The sequence below is a fragment of the Paramisgurnus dabryanus genome, chromosome 21 (assembly GCF_030506205.2).
Source record: "Paramisgurnus dabryanus chromosome 21, PD_genome_1.1, whole genome shotgun sequence".
Classification (NCBI taxonomy): Eukaryota; Metazoa; Chordata; class Actinopteri; order Cypriniformes; family Cobitidae; genus Paramisgurnus; species Paramisgurnus dabryanus.
In genome coordinates, this window is record NC_133357.1 from 29,164,383 (window position 1) to 29,189,019 (window position 24,637).

Below are 24,637 nucleotides of genomic sequence, written 5' to 3' on the forward strand. Positions count from 1 at the left end.
CGTTGTAACTAAATATTTACGGAAGCCCCTGTCCATGAATAACCTTTGGAATAAGATGTCATCCAGATTATATAACATCGATGAGCTCGTATTAATTATGAAGAGCCGCAAATTCGTCAACGACTTTTCAAGAACTGTTTAATTTTCTGTGTATCCATCAATTAAAATAAGATTTAAAATTTCTTCCTGTTTATTTTCTCTTCCATGTGTGGGATATATATTTTCAATTAAAAGTGTAATGTTTTGAGTTCAATAACATATGCTTTAACGTCTTTTTTTAACTTTCAGTTTAGGCGAGACAAGAATGAGTTTGAAATTACGTACTGTTCAGACTATTTCCTGCTTGCCCATTATAAGGCTTGTGATTGGGTTAAGGAAAATAAACGTCATTCTATGCGACAACGCATTACTTTATGGAGAGCTTACGACCTACTAGGTACGTTCTGCCTTAAGAACAAGTGGTGCAACCTGTATTGTTTCAGTGACAACAAATAAAGATAATCAGAATATCTGGTACTGGCGTCTTTATTTAGTCCAGCACACAATGCATGTCTCCATTACAACTCTCCCTCTAGGGAATGCACGTCATCTTATATTACATTACTGCCACCTGCAGGCATCAATCAGTACTCATCACAATAGATACTCATTACATCTTCCCCTTTTTTTTTTTTTTTTTTTTTAACATTAGATTCACAATTACTAATAATTCACATCAGCTCAACTGTAAAAAATCAGCAATCAATTCATCAATATATGTAAAAAATCTACAATCAGTTCATTTTCATAAATTCATTCGAACAGGAACTTTCCGAATTCGATTAGTTCTCCGTAATAGAGGCATGTCAGTCTTTGGTACAGATAACTTGAGTTCAGGAATTTGTTCAGCAGAATTTAACATACCTGGAGATAGCATTTCATGACGTTGCAGATCAACAAGAGGCATTTCACAAGACTGCAGTTTTGCAGACAGGGTTGGCTCATCAACAAGAGGACATTTCTCTGGAGTCTTAAGCAAGCTCTGTCGATTTCTCCGCAATGTTTGTCCATCTTCTGTTTGAACCAGATATGATCTTGGATTTACCTCTTTTAAGACTGTAGCTTTCTTTCTCCATCCAGTGGGCTCCTCAATTCTAACTGTATCTCGTTCAGAAAGAGATTTCAGATGTCGAGCTCCCTTGTCATAATATTCTTTCTGCTTCTCTTTAAAATGTTGCATCTTTTTCAATGATAGACTGTTGTTTTCGGTTTTCAAGGATAACTTTGGTAGTGTGTCACGCAGTTTTCGGTTCATCAACAACTCACCAGGAGATAATCCACAACTGAGTGGAGAAGAACGGTAACTCAAGAGAGACAGATTTGCATCAGAACTGGTTGCTGCAGCTTTTTTCAAAAGTCTTTTTACAATTTGGACCCCTTTTTCTGCTTTGCCATTTGCCTTTGGATAAAGAGGGCTTGAAGTAGTATGTTTAAAGCCATACTGCTCTGCAAAGAGTTGGAATTCACGACTTGTGTACTGAGGACCATTGTCACTTTGCACAATATGAGGAATTCCATGCCTTGCAAAGATGCTTTTCATGCATTGAATCACGTAATTTGATGTTGTGTGATGAAGCTGTTCAACTTCAGGATAATTGGAATAATAATCGATAACCACCAAATAATCCTTACCATTCAACTGGAAAAGATCAGTTCCTACTTTTTCCCACGGTTCAGTAGGATGAGCAGCTATCATCATAGGTTCTTTAGCCTGTTTATAATGATGATTTAAACAGACATCACACTGACTGAGGTATTTCTCAATGTGCACATTAATTCCAGGCCAAAAAACAGCTTGTCTAGCTCTTCGCTTGCATTTTTCAATACCAAGATGTCCTTCGTGAATTCGACGAAGCATGTCTTGACGCATTGATACTGGAATGACAATTCTGTTTTTTCTCAACAGCATGCCCTCAACCACACTCAATTCTGCCCTTAAAGGAAAGTACTGTGGACACTTGCCTTTGATCCATCCATGTTGAAGGTATGCAATAACCCTCTGTAGTTCGGTATCCTTTGCGGTTTCCTCTGCGATAAGCTTTAGCATCTCATCTGAAACTGGTAAAGCTGAATACACCATACTCACATGTCTCTCAATTTCGTCCATTTTGCTGGTCTCCGAAGCTACTGGTGCTCGAGACAGTGCATCAGCCACAATGATATACTTTCCAGGTGTATAAACTAGATTCAGATCATATCTTTGTAATTTCATAATCATGCGTTGAATTCGAGGTGACATATCATTTAAGTTCTTTTGAATGATAGAGATTAATGGTTTATGATCCGTCTCTACTGTAAAAGTAGGTAATCCATATACATATCCATGAAACTTTTCACAGCCAAATACTAAACCCAAGGTCTCCTTCTCTATTTGTGAATATCGTCTTTCAGTCTCTGTCATAGATCGAGAAGCATAGGCCACAGGTCTCCAGGAATCCTCAAAGGCCTGAAGAAGCACCGCTCCCAATCCATCCTGAGAGGCGTCTGTGGAGATCTTAGTTGGTCTTGTGTGATCAAAAAAAACAAGAACAGGTTCAGTAGTAAGAGTCTCCTTTAACTGCTTCCATTCTTGATCATGTACTGAAGTCCAGACAAACTCCTGATCATTTTGTAACAACTTTCTTAAAAGCTGGGTTTTACGGCTCAATAGCTTATAAAAACTTATTTCTGGGATCTTTGGCTTGTTAGCTGTACATACTGTCACACAGCAGTTTTTAGGCATTATTCTGTTTTTTGTTATAAGCAGAAATGACAAGGAGGCAGCCTCTCGCAATACAAAGTCAATGGAGACGGTTGGATTGTTTTCCCCCCGGTGGGCGTGGTTTTCAGGTTATGACGCGCGGCGCTCTGTCTCTATACCCATCTCAGTGCTCAGGGGCCGGTTGCACCAGCTGTGCGTAAGTTACAACGTAGCTTAGTTACGACGTAAATAGGCACTAAGTTACAACTTACGCACTACTAAATGTTTTTGCGTTGCACCATTAAACTTAGTTTAAACGTCACAATACGTTGTAACTAAATATTTACGGAAGCCCCTGTCCATGAATAACCTTTGGAATAAGATGTCATCCAGATTATATAACATCGATGAGCTCGTATTAATTATGAAGAGCCGCAAATTCGTCAACGACTTTTCAAGAACTGTTTAATTTTCTGTGTATCCATCAATTAAAATAAGATTTAAAATTTCTTCCTGTTTATTTTCTCTTCCATGTGTGGGATATATATTTTCAATTAAAAGTGTAATGTTTTGAGTTCAATAACATATGCTTTAACGTCTTTTTTTAACTTTATGATCCGTCTCTACTGTAAAAGTAGGTAATCCATATACATATCCATGAAACTTTTCACAGCCAAATACTAAACCCAAGGTCTCCTTCTCTATTTGTGAATATCGTCTTTCAGTCTCTGTCATAGATCGAGAAGCATAGGCCACAGGTCTCCAGGAATCCTCAAAGGCCTGAAGAAGCACCGCTCCCAATCCATCCTGAGAGGCGTCTGTGGAGATCTTAGTTGGTCTTGTGTGATCAAAAAAAACAAGAACAGGTTCAGTAGTAAGAGTCTCCTTTAACTGCTTCCATTCTTGATCATGTACTGAAGTCCAGACAAACTCCTGATCATTTTGTAACAACTTTCTCATATGGGTAGTTTTGGCTGAAAGATTTGGCAGAAATTTTCCCAGGAAGTTCACCATTCCCAAAGCACGCAGAATTCCCTTCTTATCAGTAGGTGGAGGCATATCAAGGAGGGCTTGCACTTTTGCTGGATGTGGCTCCACACCTTTTGCAGATAACTTGTCACCTAAGAACGTGATCTCTGTGACTCCAAATTGACACTTTTTCTGATTGAGCTTCAAATCATGTGCTCGAATTCTTTCCATAACTTTTACTAGTCGCTGATTATGTTGTTGAAGGGTGGACCCCCACACCACAATATCATCAATGTATACTCGAACACCCTCTAGACCTTCAATAAGGGTTTCCATGGCTCGATGAAAAATCTCTGGAGCTGATTTGATGCCAAAAGGAAGACGGAGAAAACAATATCTTCCAAAGGGAGTATTAAATGTACAATACTGGCTACTCTCAGAATCCAACCGGATCTGCCAGAATCCTTGAGAGGCATCTAATTTGCTAAAAAACTGAGCTCCTGACATGTCACTAATTATCTCTTCACGGGTGGGTATCTGGTAATGTTCTCGTTTGATGTTATCATTTAGGTCTTTAGGATCTAAACACACTCTTAAATCACCATTGGGCTTCTTCACACAAGTTATAGAATTTACCCAATCTGTAGGTTGTTCAATCCGTTGGATAACTCCCAGTTGAGTCATGCGATCCAATTCCTGTTTCAAAGCTTCACGAAGAGGGGCAGGAACCCGCCGAGGAGCATGAATGACTGGAGAAGCATCATCTTTCAACTGTATTTTATAGGTAAATGGTAATGTACCTTGACCTTCAAAAGCATCAGAAAATTGTTTGACTATATCCATTACATTGTCACAGACTACGGTTTTCTTGTTGACCTGATATACTCTTTTAACCAAATGAAGGTCTTCACACGCTTTATCCCCTAGAAGAGATTCATGACCATTGGGAACGACAACAAACATCAAACTTTTCATCTTTCCTTTTACTTGTATTTTTAATCTGCATACTCCTCTCGTTTCAATTGGTTGTCCATTATAGGCTTTGAGGGGAACTGTACATTTTTTGATTAGAGGTTTTTCTTTCAATGCTTTCACATCTCTGATGTTAATTAGATTAACTTTTGCGCAGTATCTAATTTAAAGGGTACTACGGTCCCATTAGCCACAAGAGGAACAATCCACATTGAAGACTTGACTGAATCATCACTTGATACACACGGTTCAGCATCCTGATTTACTTTCTCTTCAGAAACCATGTTCACATAAAATGAGTCACTTAAATCACTGTCATATGCCTCCTCCACTAAATGCACTTTATTTTCCCTCTTCACATCTTTGGAAAAACACATTTTTGCAAAATGGTTAGGGCCATTGCACTTGGAACATTTTTTTCCGAAAGCTGGGCACTGTCTGAACTTATGTTTGGTCCCACAGCGCTTGCATGAGAATGTTTCATTATCAGTATCTCTGAAACCTCTTGTGTTACCTCTTCTCTTATCTCTGAATGAAATGGCGTCAACTTCTACACTCTGAAAGGACATAGCGGCTGCATTAGTGCCATCAAACTGCTTCACTTGCTGTCTCGCTACTTCACTGGACTGACACAATTTGACAGCATAATCCAAGGTGAGTTCTGATTCTCGTAATAATCTTTCTCTCAGTTTCTTATCATAAATACCAAAAACAATTTGGTCACGAATCATTGAATCTCTCAGTTCATTAAAGTTACAAGTCTTTGCCTTTATCTTGAGATCGGTCAGAAAGTAATCAAAAGCCTCTCCTTCATGTTGCACACGTGTTCTAAATACATATCGTTCATATGTCTCGTTCTTTCTTGACAAACAATGAGCATCAAATTTTTCCAGTACCTTATCCAATTTCTTCTTGTCTGCCTCTTCATCAAAATTAAAGGTGTTATAGACTTCCACGGCATCAGCTCCAGCAATGGTTAGTAACAGGGCAACCTTCCTTTCATCCACAGCCGCTTTTTGTCCGATAGCAACAATGTACAACTCGAACTGCTGTTTGAAAGTTCTCCAATTTGCATCAACATTACCACACAACTTCAACGATTCTGGTGGTTTAATGGAATCCATTGGGATTTTTTTACCCCACTCCTGGTACCATGTATTGTTTCAGTGACAACAAATAAAGATAATCAGAATATCTGGTACTAGGGATGGCTCCCGCGAAACTGACGTTTCGACACTGTGTCGAGATCCCGAAGCGTAAATGTTTCGAAACACTGCTCCGAAATGTGATACGAAACTCCCATGTCACGTGATGAAGTGATTCGAAACACCAAGCGGTGCATTTCACAAGTATTTCGAAAGGTGGCGTACCTGTCGAAACTGCTTCGAATCTTAAACTGACAGGGTAGGAAACAAAACTGACAATACCTCATAGATGCGTTTTTGGCTAGATCAAATACTATAAATTACTGAAAATAAGTAATTTTTCCTCATAAGGTATGTAACACTTAGGCTACTTACAAAAAATGCATGCCAGCAAGTGTCCCTTGTGTGAGAATGTTTTCAAAGGCTGGAGAAATTATATGTAAAAAAGTAGCTGGTTGAGTTTATCAACACAGAACAATTTATATATTTGAATAAAGATCTTTATATGTAAACAATGTGGCATATTATGGCTTGGTATATTTTATGAATCTCTTATTATTTATTTGGTATATCTCTATTTTATTTTTTTTTCATTAAATAGACCCGAATAGCCTAGTTATCGACAATTGTGAGCCTAAAAGCTCATGTAGTTGTCAATATTATTTATTTGGTATATCTCTATTTTTTTTTTTTTTCATTAAATAGACCCGAATAGCCTAGTTATCGACAATTGTGAGCCTAAAAGCTCATGTAGTTGTCAAACAGATGTTAAAACAACAACAAAACTATTTTATTATGATGACGTAGCACATACATTTCCCAGGTTCGATCCTAAGATCTACGAATGAGAGTCGAGAGCACTATCCACTCTCCCATTCTATCACTTGTGTGTCAATCAAACAACATGTGGGATACAATTTGTCAGGGCTCGTCTAAAATCTTGTCAAGGCTGCTTCATGTAAAGACATGCAAACGACCGCTAGGTGTCACTGTGGAGGCGGTTTCGGATTGATGTTTCGAAGCCTCGAAACATACGGCACAATTGATTCAACTGTTTCAGTGTTTCACGAAGCCTCGCTCTGCCCACCACTATCTGGTACTGGCGTCTTTATTTAGTCCAGCACACAATGCATGTCTCCATTACAACTCTCCCTCTAGGGAATGCACGTCATCTTATATTACATTACTGCCACCTGCAGGCATCAATCAGTACTCATCACAATAGATACTCATTACACAACCGAATTAAGTAAAGAGTTAGTTATAAACTAGCTAGTAGTTACTAAGCCTAGTTTGGACTTTACGTCCCAGTTTAAGTAAGAACTTACGAACGACTGGTGCAACCCTACCCTGGGCACTAGGGTGCAGTGTTGGACTCGTGTTTAAAGAGATAACAGGACAAGAGAGAAGCGTGAGGTTCAGAGTGCTTTCGGGAGTTTTTCTTATTTTTTCGTCTTCATTCGTCGAAGAACTGAAGGAAGATGAGGAATGCTAACATTAACTTTATTGTACTTTTTTAGTTTTTATTCCTGCTGCTTGGCCACGCTGTGAAGTCAATAAAACGCGGGATGAAATTACCATTAATTAAACCTTTGGCTGCAGCCTCCGGAGGTCGCATATCATGTAGGCTGCATACGTCATCAAAGCCTGTCTTATTTCAGAATATAAACAATTATAAAGTTGACTATTAGTCTTAGTTAGTCGTAAATTGTTGTAATATGCTTATGATTTGCGGATGTAATGCTCAGTTAACTTAACTAAACCAGGCTTGATGACGTATGCAGCCTGGCATCTCGCTCCTCCCCTATGTCCCTGACGCATCTGACCAAATCTCCTCAAACATCATTGAAACCTAGTTATCTTGTTAACGTTACTTGTTAGGGAATTTCCACCCACACTTTAGCCAAAGTTTCAGATGGACAGGTTTATGAAACGGATCTTCGCACTGCTGGCAGTTATTGTGCTGATATTTACAATAGCTGTTTTCTACGACAAAATAAATACGACCACGAGGTGAGAGATAAAGTTATTCTTAACTTAGTTTTAACTTTGGGGCAATGGCAGGCGCAAAATATCGATCAACTTGAAAATATGCAACTAAACTTAATTAAATCTTAACTGTAAACTCGTAAATGTGTCTTAACATTTTCTAAACTATTTTAAGTTGTAAAGTGAGATGATTATGTTTGGAAATTGATCTCACGGCTCGGTTGCACGAAAATTAACCATGTTTTTTAAATGTAGTAGTAACCATGTTTTTTAGTGATTATTAGAAAAACCATAGATGGTTGAAACCATGATGTAACTGTGGTGTCTGAAAACTATGGTTGTCAAAACCATGTGGTTATTTTGTGGTAACCATGGTTTTACTACAGTAAGTAAACTTTAATAAATGTGGTAAAATCATGGTTAAATGTCGTACGGCTACTGTACAGTACTGTATGTAATGATCGAGCTGAGAGGGGCAGCAGAAACTGTCTATGTAATTCTTCCCATGTAAATTTTTGATAGAGTAGGTAACGTCTACCTCTAGCTTTTACATTATGTAAACATAGTTCCTGACAATGCTGTATCCTTCCGGGGTTTTGTTTTTGTTATTATAGAACAAAAACATTGCATACATATAAAGAGGATCACAATGTGCTTATTATTACAATTAAAGTAGCAACAAATGGGTAAAATCAAAGGAAGAAAAAACCCAGGGGATATTTAACAATAAATGAAGAGTTTGGTTTCAAAACGCAATAAATCCATTTTGACTAATTTTGGTAAAAATGTGTTTTCTATACCAAGAAAGTGAGGAGATGAAAACCACTATTTTCTGTTACAAACTTTTACATAGCATCTTTAGGTTATAATAACAATTTATATAGATTTATTGTTAAAACTGTTTATTTTAAAATCTTTTTTAAAATGCTATAAATCTATTAAATCAATATATAAGTTAATTTTTAAGTAACAAAGTAAGTTGACTGACATATGACAGCTTCTGAACTTGGTCGATACTAATACCATATATACAGGCACTGGACCAAAAATACATTCAGTCATCACTCCCAAAATGAGTTCAACAGGTCATCTTCTTAATGCTATAAATCAATTATAACATCAATAAAATGTCACCATGAACAAGAACATGAACAACAATATCACATTAGACCACAGAATGTCCAAAATGACATTTCCCTTAAATTGAATTTCCAAATGTGCATTCATCTTTATCATGTTATATTCATTTTGTTGACTAGTGGTTATACACTGATTAAACAAATAAACATTAATGGCATTAATCAAAACACTTACTTTGTCATATTAAGAACACTGTCATTGCTGCTGTCATCCTTGGGACGTCGTCGCTGAACTTTTTGGACAGCAATCAGTTGTAAAATGTTTTGGTCCAAGGTGGTAATGTGGCATGACGTGAATGCACACCTAATTGAACGGTCAAAGGACTGGAGTCAATTGTTCCTCTTATACTAGGGTTACCACCAGTGGCGGCTCGTGACTGCTCATCTGAGGGGTGCTAATTCAAAATAAGTGTTCAGAGTGTGTGGTTCCTTTTTTCAAAATATGTGTTCTGCGTGTTGAGAGATCCTGTGTGCATCATTTGTTTTGTCAAAATAAGTGCCTGCTGCACACGCGTCAAAACCGTTAATGATAAAAGAGATGCTCATGTTCACAAAATACACGCAAGACACTCCCTTAACACTAAACTCTGATTACGCATGAGATTATGCGATAAACTGGTTCTTTTATCATAAACCCTTTAGATGCATCTGCAGCAGGCACTTATTTTGACAAGACACGTCGGATCTCTCAACATGCAGAACACATATTTTGAAATAAGGAACCACACACATGACGGACTTGTGACGAACTTCGCATCGAGCGCCCTCAAAAAAGAAGTCACCGGCCGCCACTGATGGTTACCACAAACATTGCTCTGGGTTTTTTTCCAAAAGCGGGGTTAACTGACCATCAGCGAAACCCTGTACTTTTGGTTGATTAAACAAAAATCTGTTTACCATGCTCATGTCAGTTTCAAAACACGTGACAAGAGTAAGTTCAGTCAACCTCCTACTGGTTACCAAGAATTAATGTGCGCACATGGAGAATACATAAAGAAATGTACAAATTAAAAGATACCCGAGTATGTCACATAACCAGCTTTCTGGAATACCCCCTGGTGGTTATTTTAAGACATTTAACAGCTTAGGCTTCATTTTACAGAAAAATAGTCAACACCCGTGGAACAACCAATCAGAATAAAGCATTCAACAGGCATGCGGTAAAATTTAATATAATGTAAAAAAAAAGTAACTTTTACTCTGAGTAAAGTTAAAATGATTTACTTTTTAGTTTTACTTGAGTAGATTTTTAGACCAGTAACTTTACTTTTACTTAAGTAGAATATTATTAAAGTAACTTTACTTTTACTTGAGTACAATATTTTAGTACTTTTTCCACCTCTGCTACTAAATCCTGTTTTGAAAAGTCTCATAAAAACATGGTTAGTATGGGTTTTGTGGACTTATTTTAGTGACATAAAAATTTACCACACATAAAATAATTATTTTAAAAATACAACCATTTACATACATATTGCTCACATAATATTGTAGCCCAGTTTTTGCTGAACACAGTGTTATGAGACTTTTGCCATTATTATGTTTTTAAGCAAGCGAAAAAAGCACAGATGTCAGTGCAGGTCAAAACTGCTCAAGGATGCAAAATCAGCCAAGACCTCAGAGGGTTAAGCAGTCTATGTGATTTGAACTGTATTTGATATGATTTATGTACTACTGTACTGTGTAATACATGAAATTGTTCTTTTATTTTGCAGAGAGATACATGTCATCCCTCCGGTGTACTGCATGCAACTCCGTCACAAGTTTGCCAACATCGCTTCAGCCACTAATCCAGCACAGTAAGTCTACTGTCACACTGCAGTCAAAATTTTGCTCATATGTGACCCAGATCAGTTTCAGTGTGGATGACTGTCAGAACAGCACCAATCTGCTCTTTTTGATTATGATTTGATCCACTTTCCTATGCAGTTCTAAATCAGATACAGGTCAGATTACGGCTGCACAATTATGATAAAAAGCATAATTGTCGGTTATTAATAACGATTACCAGATTTTACATTAAAGAATGTTTTAAAAGGTTTAATAACTCTGTGAAAGAATAACATCCAAAACAAACACCCATGCTTCTAAAATACTTGTACTATTACTGAAGTGCACAGTTTTAATTAGCTCATGATGGATTGACATCAGGTGCAGGGGATGACATCACACAAGCTCATTTCAAGCACATTTATATAAGCAAAACACTATGCTATGTCTTGCTTGTTGTTTTCAGTAAAATGATTGTGTATCTTAATTAAACGTAGCATTAAAATCTCCCTGTAGCCAAGAATTTTATAAATTAAAATGCAGCTATAGGTGATTATCAGTCATTTGACCTTTTACGTCACCCGCCCTTTTTTTCAGCTTACTGACGCCATCTTGAGTACCTACCGAGTACCAGCAGTAGGCTACTGACAAGCATTAGCTAGCTTGCTACAATTTACGGATTTCTTATCTTTTACTGTCTATGATTCTTACGGATACAGGAAATGGCTACGTAAGACAACATTTCACACCTCGATTGTCATGAAAAGAAACGCTACTTTAAAAAAATATATCTTGGTTAGGGTGTGATGCCTACTCGATCCCTGATGCGTTCTTCCAGCCGCTGTCTGCTGCTACCAAACCTCCACTATTTTTAAAACACTAAGAAGGCACAACACAACATGAAACTTTGCTCGAAGTATCACCTGGATTTCTACACATGAACCCGAGAATTGAGAACATTGTTTGTGTACACAGAGTTTTCTAAAAAGAAAGGTTTTAAACAACTGACTTTGGCTGTTATGGTGTCCGCTCGTCATCTCTGCCAGACATAAAGAATCGATCTGAATCTCATCGGAATGAATCTCATATGAGGCTCCTTTTTCAACTAGAAGGTCAGTATTGTTTTTCACTTACCACAAAACAACAAATTATCCGTGCATTTATATGGAACTATGCTTTAGGAGATATCCATCTTTACTCTCCTCCCTCCTTACGTCGCATTCGGAGATCGATACATCTTGACTGGCAAAATGGCGGCGAGCGGACACCAAAACAACCAAAGTTAGTTGTTCAAAACCTTCTTTTTAGTACACAAACAATGTTCTCAATGCTCGAGTTCATGTGTATAGACACAGGTGATACTTCGAGCAAAGTATCATGTTGTGTCGAGCCTTCTTAGTGTTGTAAAAATAGAGATTTTGAAGCTCACAACACATTGAAGGCATAGCTTCTAGTTTTTTTTGCGACTTCTTCAGGTACTCAGAATGGCGGAAGACAAGTTTGAGATGTGAGTGACGTCAGCTGATATTCATAAATACGCATTATAATGATATATGTAAAGTAATACGTGTCACAGTCATTTTTTTCATGCTTTTAACTCATTCCCCGTCAGCCTTTTTTAAAAATGTTACCAGCCAGCATTTTTTTTTTTCACAAATTCACAAAATGGCTTCCAGGAAAATGTTCTTCTATAAATATATAAACATACAAATATATCAAATGAAAGAACAGACAAACAAACAAAAAACTGGAATTTTTTTTATCCTTTCTTAATTTGTTCTCTTTTTATCACCTCTTAAAGGCAGGATAGGCAGGAATTCTCTAAAAAAGTAAGTACTCTGAAAAAGAGATTATAAAACTCGAGTGTCTTTAGGCCTTTCACGACTATTTAAACACAGCTCATTTTTCCATTCGGGGCGAAACAAATGATTGGCTTGCGCGACTATCACTCTCTCTCGCGACAATGGCACCACCCCTGTTGCTACGGGATCTGCCCACACATGCGCACACCCGATTGATTTGAACGTGCACAAGGCACTCTAGGAAGAGCAAAAGTATGGCAAAGAAAGTGCATTCAGAACTCACAGTGCCTGCATATCCAGTCAGTGAAGGCAAACAAGGCAAACAAAGGAATAAACGAAGCAATCAAATGAGAGTAAATATCGCGTGGCTTTTCCTCGAGTCGACGATGTGGTAGTGGTATTGTCTCCGGAGTGTAGTCCTCATCAGAGTCAACAATGCTTTCATCACGGAAACTCTTCCATGCAAAACACTGGCTTAATAGTGAGTACTAAAAGCCATCCTATTTGTTTATATTCATAATGATAAAGTAAGGTGTATTATTACATGCGATTGTGACATGATGTTACTACATGCACCGCGCTCCCAGCAGAGCCGGTCAGCGTCGCGCATTCATGTGTTTTGGGGGCGTGGCCCCCCAGAAGGGAGGGGGTGGAGTGAATGGATAAATGAGCTGTGTTTAAAACAGTGGTGAGAGGTTTACAGACACTCGATTTTTATACTCTCTTTTTCAGAGAACTTACATTTTACTTATGTATTGGTATATAAAGACAGTTTAAACAAATTTGTAAAAAAGTTTACAAAATTAGGAATTTTTATCAAATGATACACAGAGTTTAAAATTGATAATTTTTTTGCAGCAGAATAACAGATTACCATAAAAACTCGTCATGCAAGCTGTTTAACTCTTTCCCCTGCCAATGACGCAATGTAACTCTACACCCTTGCCTCATTTAGTATACACTGATCTTTCTTTGTATATTAAAATTAGTTTCTGCCTTTACTCAATCACACACACATATATAAATGCTAAGATTTGTTTCACACAATGCATACGTGAACTGTTTGTTGCAAATCTTTAAGCACAGATGAGCGGCACAGAAGCAGAGCTGAAGCAGCTGTGCTCTGATTATTTCAGCACCAGGGGCCTATACCATGAAGCCGGTTTTGTTGGTTATCCAGGTATATTAGGTTTGGGTTGTGCAATCCTGAGTTTTAGGTACCATGAAAATAGCTTGTACCAACAAGGCCTGATCACATTGGCATGGTTTTGTCAAATTGAAATTAATCCTGTAACCCTGAGTTTGTTTATTAGGCATCCAAATATTTATAACTTTAACTAATGATCTACACCTTCAACTGTATTGATATAATTGGTTACATGTATAGGTTGACAGATTTAAAATCCAGGCCAATAATTTGGCAGATTTTTGGCATATTTAAAAAAAGCAGTTGTGGCCGATTTTGCTGCGAATAAGGCCGATTAATAGCCATGCGCATCTTCTGTGCACCTAAGGGTTGTTATAGAACACGTGGCACCGCCTCTTGCTGCAAGCAGATCTCTCCCTGAGGCTGCATGTGAGGTCTACCTAATATTTCTCATAATTACTTATAAAAATTGAGTAACATTAACTTTATTGTAAGTAAGCAACGTTCTACTAAATCGTTTTTAATAATGATTAGCCGTTAGTAAAAAAATTATAGTTACTTATTCAGGGAGGGTTGAATTTAAAAAGTAATAATGTAAGTACAAACTAACCCCTTACAATACATTTCAAGTAAAATACATAAAGCTTCTTGAACATATCCCAGTGCTCCAGACTAACATTTGAGAGGGGTGGCACTGGCTGTAATCTCCCTTCACTCTGAAGATATCATTTGGCCAGGACTTGTAATTTGGCCTTCTTGGCCTCTTTCCCTTTATCAGCCACTACTCAACACTTTCCCTGGCATCAAAGTCTTCCAGTTCTGGGCCTTATATTCTTATTCTGATGAGGTCCTCAACTTTGTCTGGTTTGAGACATGACCTCACGTCAGACTTGATCCGCTTTTGTGCTGAGAAGCCCCTCTCACACGCAGCAGAAGACACAGGGAGCGCCAACATAATGAACTAATTAAAGGGTGTTCTAAAAAATAAAACAGATAGGATGGTTTTAAGAACATTAATTTAAGTAAAAGCATAAGTGTGAATAATCTAAAAATTGTGTAACTACTTTGTAGTCAGAAGAACAGTATGGTTCCTTCGACAACATGATGTCCCAGAGTTCTAAGTAGTCCTTATCTACGAAAGAGACTGTGATCATTGTTTTCAGTGCCTGAAACTCCTCTTTAGCTCAATCTTGGTCACATCCATTCCTATTATTAAATCGAGAGATGATTAGCATTTGTGGCTTACATAACATGATCAAGGCTAGTTTTTAAGAGATTGACTTGGCTCCATAGACATTTCTCAGCTGGCCAAGAGTCATGATTAAACATGCTGAAGCATCTCACTGCCTTGGCATTAGGTGTTTCATGCATGCTCCCCACTGTGCCTGTCATCAAAAACAACAAACATTATGATAAATACTGTGTAACGATTAGCCTTATCGGCCGAGTTACAAAGATAAAAACATGGGGTCAGATTTGATAGAAGCAAAATAGCAACTCCACTCTCCAGCAAACTTTGAGCTAAGCTAAGCAAAACATGTCTTCTTCTTCTTTCCGTTTAATGGCCGTTCATTCCTTAGGAGTATTACTGCCACCTACTGTGTACCTTGCGCACATGAGTAATGGATCTGAATTGCAGAAAAAAAACCCTTATTAATAACCCTTTACGTAAACCCTTTAACATCCCAGAGGATCAGAGCCCAAGCTTCAGCTGACGCTGCGGGTTTCAGATCCTCCAGCGTCCACTTTGAGCTCCTCATCCCTTTCCAAATAGGTCCATGGTGCTCACTGGCCTGTTCTTTATATTACTAAAAAAATAACACTACGCTGTTCTTCATATTAACTACACTTAAAAAGCACATGTTCCACTGTTTCAACAACACCACATTCATCACACATACCATTTCCATGCTTCCCACTAAATGTCAGTGTTGAATTTAACCCTGTTTGACCCATCCTTAGTCTAGAAATCATACACCTTCACTGTAAAAAATTTGCTGTAATTATGCAGCTGGTTGCCAGTAACTTATTGTAAAAGATAAAGACTGAAAATGAGAGTGAGAGGCTGAACCCCCGGTATCACCGGTTATACCGACTATCGCAACAAGCCTAGTATCCAAAAAAAGGATACAATTATATCCTCTGTGTTCAGCCTACATAATAATGTATACATTTCTACTAGCAGGTCTTCTCTGTCAGTTTTTGTCGACAATATACTTTTAAGTGCTGAGGGATGGGACGATTACCAGTGTCATGATTAACCACGGTAATAAGTCCTGACGGTTAGTATCATCATTTAAAATTTAATCATCAATACAACTGTGTTTGATTACCGTGATTTTGAAAGCTATAATTTCAGGGAAATTTTCAAAAATAAAAAGTTTTTAATGTTTCAGTGTGTATCAGTTCTTTTTGAACATTTCCATTTCATTTGAACAAAACCATGATAATATTGATAACCGTGATTACTTTGGTCACTATAATCCATATGATATGAAATTTTCATACCGTCCCATCCCTAGTGCTGATGCAGAATCTGAGCAGATTACAGTCGGCATCCTATTTGGCTTAGTCTGCTTTAACCACTGCAATGCTACTATTATAGTAGCTAGTTATGTTGAATATACAGACAGTTTGTCACTGTATGTATCAGTATGGAATATTTCTCAACCTAAGTGTATCTTTCTGGGCTTCTGGAAGAACATTTTCAGAGCCTCTTGATATGGGAACTCAGAAACATCTGGCCCATTTATTGAGATCCGCATGCATGCTGCAAAATGGTCTCCTTGCAGCCTATTGTGGATGTTGGGAGAGCCACCGTGTGTCCTTTACTTGCTAGTCAATGACAGAAAAAAAGTTACATCTGTGGTCTCATTAATCTCCAAGCCTATGGCTCGTGACTGAGAAATATCCCTCAATATTGGCTTTTCAATTACAGTTGCTAGAATTGCAAGCATTTCATCAATTATTCTGTGAGATCTGTAGTTAGTGCTTTTGTCAATCTAAAAAATTGAAAAGACAGAAAATTGCACTAGGAATTCTTTAACTCATTTTATGCAAGAAACTTTCCATTACTTGTCAATATAGGGATCACCTAAGACAAATTAGAAATATGGTAAACATTTACAAAAGAAGCTTACATTAAGCTTGTTAAAGAGGTACAGCCCAAAAGATTAGCTAGTTGTAGCAAGGCTGGATAGTTGGTGTGGTGGGCTATTTCATGCTTTATTAGCCAGCCCAGTACAAGCACTTGAACGCCCCCACCACAGCTTCATGTTCCAGGACAACTGTGGGCTCAAATGATGCAAGGACAGTGTTGCCTGAAATTAAATACATCATTTGAAATAAAGAATCAAACATATTATTCATTGAATCATAATAAAATAAAATTACCTGCTATCAAACTTGACTGGCACTGACAGACTGTTCTGTGATGCTCGGATGCCATATGCTTGTCAAGTTTGTCCTTTCTGTAGGACTGGCAGGGAGACTCTATAAACAGTGTTGGGGGTAACGCATTACAAGTAACGCGCATTACATAAAAATATTACTTTTCTGAAGTAACGAGTAAAGTAACGCATTACTTTATAAATGCACACATTAATATTTGAGTTACTTTTTTAAACAAGTAATCCGAGGTACTTTTCAGTTTAATTAATTAAGTGTAAAAATAAAATAATGTACTGAATTAAACTGAACATATTTACATAGAATTACGCCTGAGCGGGAACAGTTTGAGTCAGAAACGGAGATGGCAGGCCAGAGCTGGACATTTTTGCGATCATAAAAAACACCTGCAAGGCCTGAAAGATATCAAGCCTCAGCCAAGTAAGAAAAAGTAACGCAAAAGTAACGTAAGCATTACTTTCCATGAAAAGTAACTAAGTAATGCAATTAGTTACTTTTTTGGGGAGTAACTTAATATTGTAATGCTTTACTTTTAAAAGTAACTTTCCCCCAACACTCTATAAATGGGCGGGTCTGATTTCCTCTCACAACTGCTTGTTTATGCTGTCTACATATTCTACAGAACATTCCTACAACCAAAAAGAAATCTTAAATAATTTCCTATCTATCTGTCTTTCTGTCTGTCTGTCTGTCTGTCTGTCTGTCTGTCTGTCTGTCTATCTATCTGTCACATAAATTGATTGTCTGGGATGGTAATGCATTGTAAAAGTTAAAAAATGTTAACAAGATATCTCTGAAAAAAAAAAAAACGTTTTTAAATATTTTTAAATTAACTTTTGCAAATAACCTGTATATAGTATTTGTTAATATTAATGGACCACAGCCTAAAAAGCTTAAATAGTTTTATTTTTTAACTAACAAAAAAAAAAAGATTTATAAATACCTACAAATATATTGCTCATTCATTGTTCGGTAATGTTAGCTAAACAAATTGGGCTTTAAAATATATTAGCTTTTTTGTGAGATTTTTTTTCTATGATGCATTTATTGGTGAAAGTAATCCGTATTAAATATCCTTTGTCTTATTTATTTTAGCAGATTTACAATGTCCTGACTAAAACATTTTGAACACAAATATGTAAATAGTGAGCGGGATGTGATTCATTAATATAAACTTGTTAATGAAATTACAGGTTTCAGTTACCTGTCATATAATTACCACAATATATTATGAATAAGTTAGGCTGTACCTAATTGGTACGTCATGTCATAACCCTGCTGTCACATTTATTTATGTAAGTATTTACCAAGATCGTTTTTGTACAGCCAAGGGGAGTATTTCCCCTCAGACAGCCAAGCTGGGTCAAAACTTGTCATCCGGTGATGACTGGACATTTGATGCTTGTCAGGGGCAGCACTTCGAGCAGGAGAACTACTCCGGCTGCTACTCGCAGTAGAGCGAGTGTTGCCATCTCCAGTTCCCTGTGAGCGTTTAAAAAACGCAGATAATTTTGTCTGGTTTTCCTCGGTTTGATGCAACATATTTCCCGCCGTGCGCTCTCTGTCCGCTTGTGGTCATCTGTAAGTGACGCAAGTGTTTGTGTGTGTGTGCGCTCGTGCGCACTCATTGGGATAATTGTAAACGTGCAAACACAGACAGAAAAGACATTCCATTGTGGAAATAAGATTAATAACATAATACTCAAGGCCAAGGGTTATTTTGTTTGTTTAATAAAATAACAAATTGTAATCTGGCGCTATAAAGAAAATCAAATAAAAATGTACTTGACTTGGTAGGGGGAACACTGGAGGATAAGTGGACGCAGGTTTTTTTAAATGACGGAAGGGGTTCTAGCAGACCACTCGTAGCGCTTGCGGTCAGCGTAGTACGCGGACACGTTTTTTGCTTATCAGTGCAAGAGAGACTCAAAATACGCTGTCGATTATTTTTGGTGCAATATAAACAAAATGTTGTGCTTTTGGCAATATAAAGTAAACAAACATGATACAAGTCTATTCTGAAACGCGTCACTAAATTAACTATAACTTAGCACAGGGTTCCCCAAATCTTACCCTGGAGGGCCGGAGCACTACAGAGTTTAGCTCCAACCCTAATCAAACTTATCCGCCTGTGATTTTCTAGTGATCATGAAGATCTTGATTAGATTGCTCAGGTGTGTTTCATCAGGGTTGAAGCTAAACTCTGCAGTGCTGCAGCCCTCCAGGATAAGATTTGGGGAACCCTGGCTTAGCAAATACTTGTCAATGGTCAGGGCTATTCAAATCTTACCCTGAAGGGCCAGAGCACTGCATAGTTTAGCTCCAACCCTGATGAAACACACCTGAGCAAGCTAATCAAGGTCTTCATGATCACTAGAAAATCACAGGTGGTTAAGTTTGATTAGGGTTGGAGCTTAACTCTGTAGTGCTCGGACCTCCAGGGTAAGATTTGAATAGACCGGGTCTACATAATGCTTGGAATATTTACTTTTAAATGATAAGTGAAATTAAAAGATTTGAAACTGAAAATTGCAGACATGATAATCATTACTGGAGAACAAAACATTTCCAATCATCAAGATTCAGGCTGAAATCTGACCTCTGAGCCCTGCACACGGACACCACCCCAAATATACTTTATTATCTTGTCTGATTACACAAAAATGTGAACTTGGAAGTAACCTGGCAGCAATAAAAGCAACTTTGTATGATATACCTGTCTCTGTCACGTCATCGCTCGCTCACAGCTGTGTCTGCTTGCCGGAGCAGAGGAGCAATGTGCAGTTAAAAGCTTATTTTTCCACTTCAGAGCTTATTTTTAACATTTAATTTCATGCTAAATATATGTGAGTTTGTATTTTACTGTAGTATTTGTAGTAAAACCACTGTAACCTCAAATTTACCATCATCTCATTACAGGAACCAGTTTAATCATGATATTTCTAATAAAAATATGGTTATACAAATTGCAATCAGCCAAAAACATGGTTGCTATACTTTTACTGTAGTAAAACCATGTTTTTTTTACAAGACACAGTCATGCTCAGAATTATTGGCACCTTTGCCTGTAACAAAAAAGCCTGTATATATTTATTTGCAAATATATATTTAAAAATATATTTGCAATGTTAATCCAGGTTTTGTACCAGTAGTGTCTGACAATTGAATATGATGAAGTTGGCTGGCTTTTAATGAGAGCAGAAGATTTTTTTAAGCTCCCAAACAATCTGTGATGATGTAGGTGCCCTTTGATTTATTTTTTAGACTTTCTGATCTCACATAACTCTTCAATGGTGGGGAAAGAGTTAAAACAGTGTAGCTTTAACAGTAGTTAAATAGTTTATCCAGCAAGTAGCTGTGTAGCGTGACCAGACGCTACATTACGTTGTGCCTCAGCGATGCCTTTTAGCAAAGTGCAGCACTTAGCACAGCAGCGTCTTCTTCTCTTCTTAGATCACAAACTCAGGTTGTTCATTTCTGCCAAAGATTGTTTAACATTATGGTTTAGGGGAAGGCTACAAAAAGTTATTGCAGAGATATAAACTGACAGTGTCACTGTGAGGAACATAGTTGACCAAACTGCTTCTTCTTTAGCTGTTTCACACGTGGATACTTCCTACTAGGGATGGAACACTTCACAAAATCCTCAGTTCGGTTTGTATCAAGGCTCTGTGGTCACGTTTTTTTGTTTAATTCGGTATACATTGTTAATGTTATTTATTCTTTTTAACACTTTAATAATACCATACATCAGCATAAAATATATAACCATAAATATATACACTCTAAAAAAACAAACGGTGCTATATAGCACCAAAACTGTTGATTTGAATCGTAACCATAGAAGAACCGTTTTAAGTGCCATATAGCACCGGTGAAGAACCGGTGAAGCACCTGTGTAGAACCATATAGGGGCCATATAGCACCACATTTGGTTCTACATAGCACTATATGGTTCTACACAGGTGCTTCACCGGTTCTTCACCGGTGCTATATGGCACTAAAAACGGTTCTTCTATGATTACGAGCAAAGAACCACTTTTGGTGCTATATAGCACCGTTTGTTTTTAGAGTGTACCCGACTTCTTAAAACTTAAAATTCTTGCTCAGTCGTGTAATTCGATTGGCTGGGAGATAGTTATTACTGTGGCTTCTGTGAACAGAAACTTTAATTTTAATTTGTCAGCATTTTGACACTGATCTGCGCTGTTAGATTGCTGCACTAAGCGACTGTTTGTTTTGAAGGAGGCAGCAATGACAGCAGCGAGTTACAAGTGGGTCCAAATAATAAACACAGTGTTGTAATCGTTATTGTCATTACTCTATAACTTACGTGCATTAAAGCAAACCAGCCCACATTGCCATGGGGCCCACTGCGAAAACTCTCGGTGCTCCAGGTGACTAGTTTACTACTGCGTCTGCGTAACCTCTATATGTTGAAAAAATCTCACCGGCCCACATTAAAAAAGGCCCGGCCCCTCTGGCATTTGCCAGAATTGCCAGATGGTCAATCCGCCCATGTCCTTCATTCAGCGACGGTGGACCACGTCTCTTTCTTTCTCTCATTTCGGTCATGTGGCACGCATGCCCGCTTGCGGTGTGAAGCGCATCCGTGCTATTCTCCAAGATGCACATGATGGCCATTTGTGCAGCGGATTTTTTTTGGACGACCTAGTTAAGGGGTAGTGTTCCCCAGCTTAGGCGGGCTGCCAAAACTGCAAAGTGCTGCGGGAAGCCCTGCCTTGGCTCGAGTACTACGCAGCTACATTCATCAGATTCTTAAATCCTGCATCCTATACCACGACAAAAGGCTTCATATCTTTCACTATAAAAACAGACAGTGCTCTTGTTATAGCTTTAGCCCTGTCTGAGTCCTCACTTAACGGTTGCTTAAATGCTTCGGGTAGTAGTGCAGATAAGCCAACATATAGGAAGTGTTGCCATTAGCAGAAGCAACACGTGTTGCACAGTGGTTGGAAACTGTTGCGGTTTTATACAGTACTTTTAACCACCGTCATCATATTTAGCACTAAATCCAAAATGATCCCACAAAGTAGACCGAAACGAGTGCCTCTTCTAAAAACTCTGAGTGGCTTGCCATTTCTGCAGTTGACCTGCTACAAAAGTATATATAAAAACCGACGCATAGCCTACGCCACCGCGCCTACACCGTAGGACCTATGGACAACTATAATGAGCCCTTAACACTTCATCTATGCACTGCTCACCCATGCTGTGTAAAACCGGCATTAGGCAGGAGGAGTGTTGTCATTAACTCTTTCCCCGCCATTGATGAGTTATCTCGTCAATCTGTAATACCGCTATTATCCACCAGTTCCACAACTTATAAAAACCGGAAGTATTGCCCTAGGACAAACAGCTGTATGTCCGTGCATGTTTTAAAGATCGCTCTGCATCTGATCTCTATCAAAAGTCCTTCACAAAAATGGAATTATCTCAGCTTTTTGCTCAAAATTTGGTGTTTTTGATTAAACCTACACACATTTGTGAGGTGATAAAAACAGAACATATGAAGGTAGGATGAAACAGATTTTTTTGTTTGAAAGCAGAGGGTCTGTTCTTTTATTTCATATATTGGGCCCTATTTTAACGATCTAAACACAAGTGCGAAACGCAACGCGCAAGTGAGTTTGTGGGCGGATCTTGGGCGCTGTTGCTATTTTCCCGGCGGGAGAAATAACTCTTGCGCCAGGCGCAAATCAATAAGGGGTTGGTCTAAAGTAGGTTCATTATTCATAGGTGTGGTTTGGGCGTAACGTCAAATAAACCAATCAGAACGCTATCCAACATTCCCTTTAAATGCAAGGGCGCAAGTTCCATGGCGGGTTGCTATTATTATGACGGATTTACCAGGCGCACGACAGGAGCGGTTCACAGCCGAGGAGACCGACGTTCTTGTAAGAGCAGTCAAAGACAGAGAAGTTGTTTTGTATGGGGATAGGAGAAACCCGCCCAAATCAGCATAGGTTAAACAGGCGTGAGCCACAGTCTCATCAGCCAGCATCCCCATAGTTGCTACAATGATGTCAGGAGACGGGGGAATCCCAAGCTTGCCAGCATAAATCGAGCACGCTGTGTAACGGGAGGTGGATCTGCCTCTACACAGACGCCAGCAGAGGATATCGCTGCGTCCACCCTCACCACTGAAAGGGTTTGAGAGCTTTGAAATCGGACCCAAGAAACGCAAGCAAGGTCCAACCCCAAAGTACTCTTACAAATCAAGTTTATATACATTAAGGTTTCTTATGAAAACATTTTAATTATTATTTACATAAAATAAACGTAATACAGCCACACAACAAACTTATGAAAATATTTTAATCGTTATTTGCATGAGAATTTTTTAACGCAGCCACACAATAAATAAAAACGATCACCACAATGCTCACCATTATGATTCCCCTTATCTCGTGTATTAATATTTTTTAGTGTAACAATTTATGATTTGCAAAAATAACTGTTGCATCTGTGTAGATTAGATGCAAAGTGTATGCGCGTTGTGCACGCTATACATTATGGTCAAGCATGCGCCCTTAAAATAGCATAATGAACAACGCGCCACTGACTTTAAACTTTCTTTTTCTGGTCAGTGGCGCAATTGTTTTTTGAAACTGCAAAATAGCATCAGGGATGGTTTGCGCCGGAACACGCCTCCTTTTTTGCGCTGAACCGCCCAGGGAGCGCAAGTTCATTCCCTAGTTTGTCGACGTGCGTCTGTGGAGGGAAAAACCTGCTGTGCGCCGGTGCAAAATACGAATGATACATGCGTCACTGACAAAGTCAATTGCGCTGGGCCCATTGTATGTTTATATATTTAAAAAGGAGCATTTTCTGGAAGGCATTCAACTTTTGTGAAAATCATGAAAAATGCTGGCGGTGAAAGAGTTAAACCTAACATTTGTTGTTAAACTGTAAAGAATTTCAGTCTCTCAAAGCGTCTGACAATGATATGTGTAAGACCACCAGAGTGGAAATCATTGAGGGGGTTAGCATCAGGGTATTTCAGCATGGTAACTCAGTAGGCAGATGAAAAGAAAAAGAGTCAAGTGGAGAAGGTGAAGAGAGGAAAAATGAAAGGAGAGACATGGGAATGAGGAATAAACGAATAAATTATGAAGCTATATGCAGTGAAATGAGACTTATGTTAATTGTCAAGGTGAATTATGGTCGGTCTGTAACGTGTTGTAACGTGGGCTGCTTTACACAAAGCGTGAGAGAGTAGAATCCATATGCAAAATAGGTTTATTGTAAAAATCCCCGAAGGGCAGGCAAACAAATCCAGTAAACGGCAATCCAAAAGAGTAATCCACATATACAGGCAAGAGGTCAAGGCAGGCAGCAAACAATCAAAATCCAAAGAAACAGGCACAGGTCAAAAACAGGAACAGATAAACAGAACAGGCAACAGGATACAAGAATATAAACAAAAATTCAAAAATTGAATTGAATTGAAATTTAATTGAATAAACACTTGGTAATGCAGCTGTGAGACATACAATACTTTGCAGGGACATGGTCAGATTTTACCAGTTTTATACAAATACACAGGAAGTGGG

At 38.2% G+C, this 24,637-nt stretch overlaps 2 protein-coding genes across 5 annotated transcripts in view; one reads left to right on the top strand and one right to left on the bottom strand.

The window, feature by feature from the left end:
• Window positions 1-24,637, bottom strand: part of LOC135775928 (alpha-2,8-sialyltransferase 8F-like) — a 1,056,838-nt gene that overhangs the window by 1,007,855 nt on the left and 24,346 nt on the right. The gene's annotated exons all lie outside the window — the stretch shown is intronic.
• LOC135775930 (alpha-2,8-sialyltransferase 8F-like) overlaps window positions 7,657-24,637 on the top strand; it is a 72,422-nt gene continuing 55,441 nt past the window's right edge. For both annotated transcript variants that reach the window (XM_065286519.2, XM_065286520.2), the window contains exons 1-2: window positions 7,657-7,818; window positions 10,649-10,732. In XM_065286519.2, the coding sequence (XP_065142591.1) occupies window positions 7,721-7,818; window positions 10,649-10,732 (182 nt within the window). In that variant the 5' untranslated portion in view covers window positions 7,657-7,720. The remainder of the gene's footprint in view (window positions 7,819-10,648; window positions 10,733-24,637) is intronic.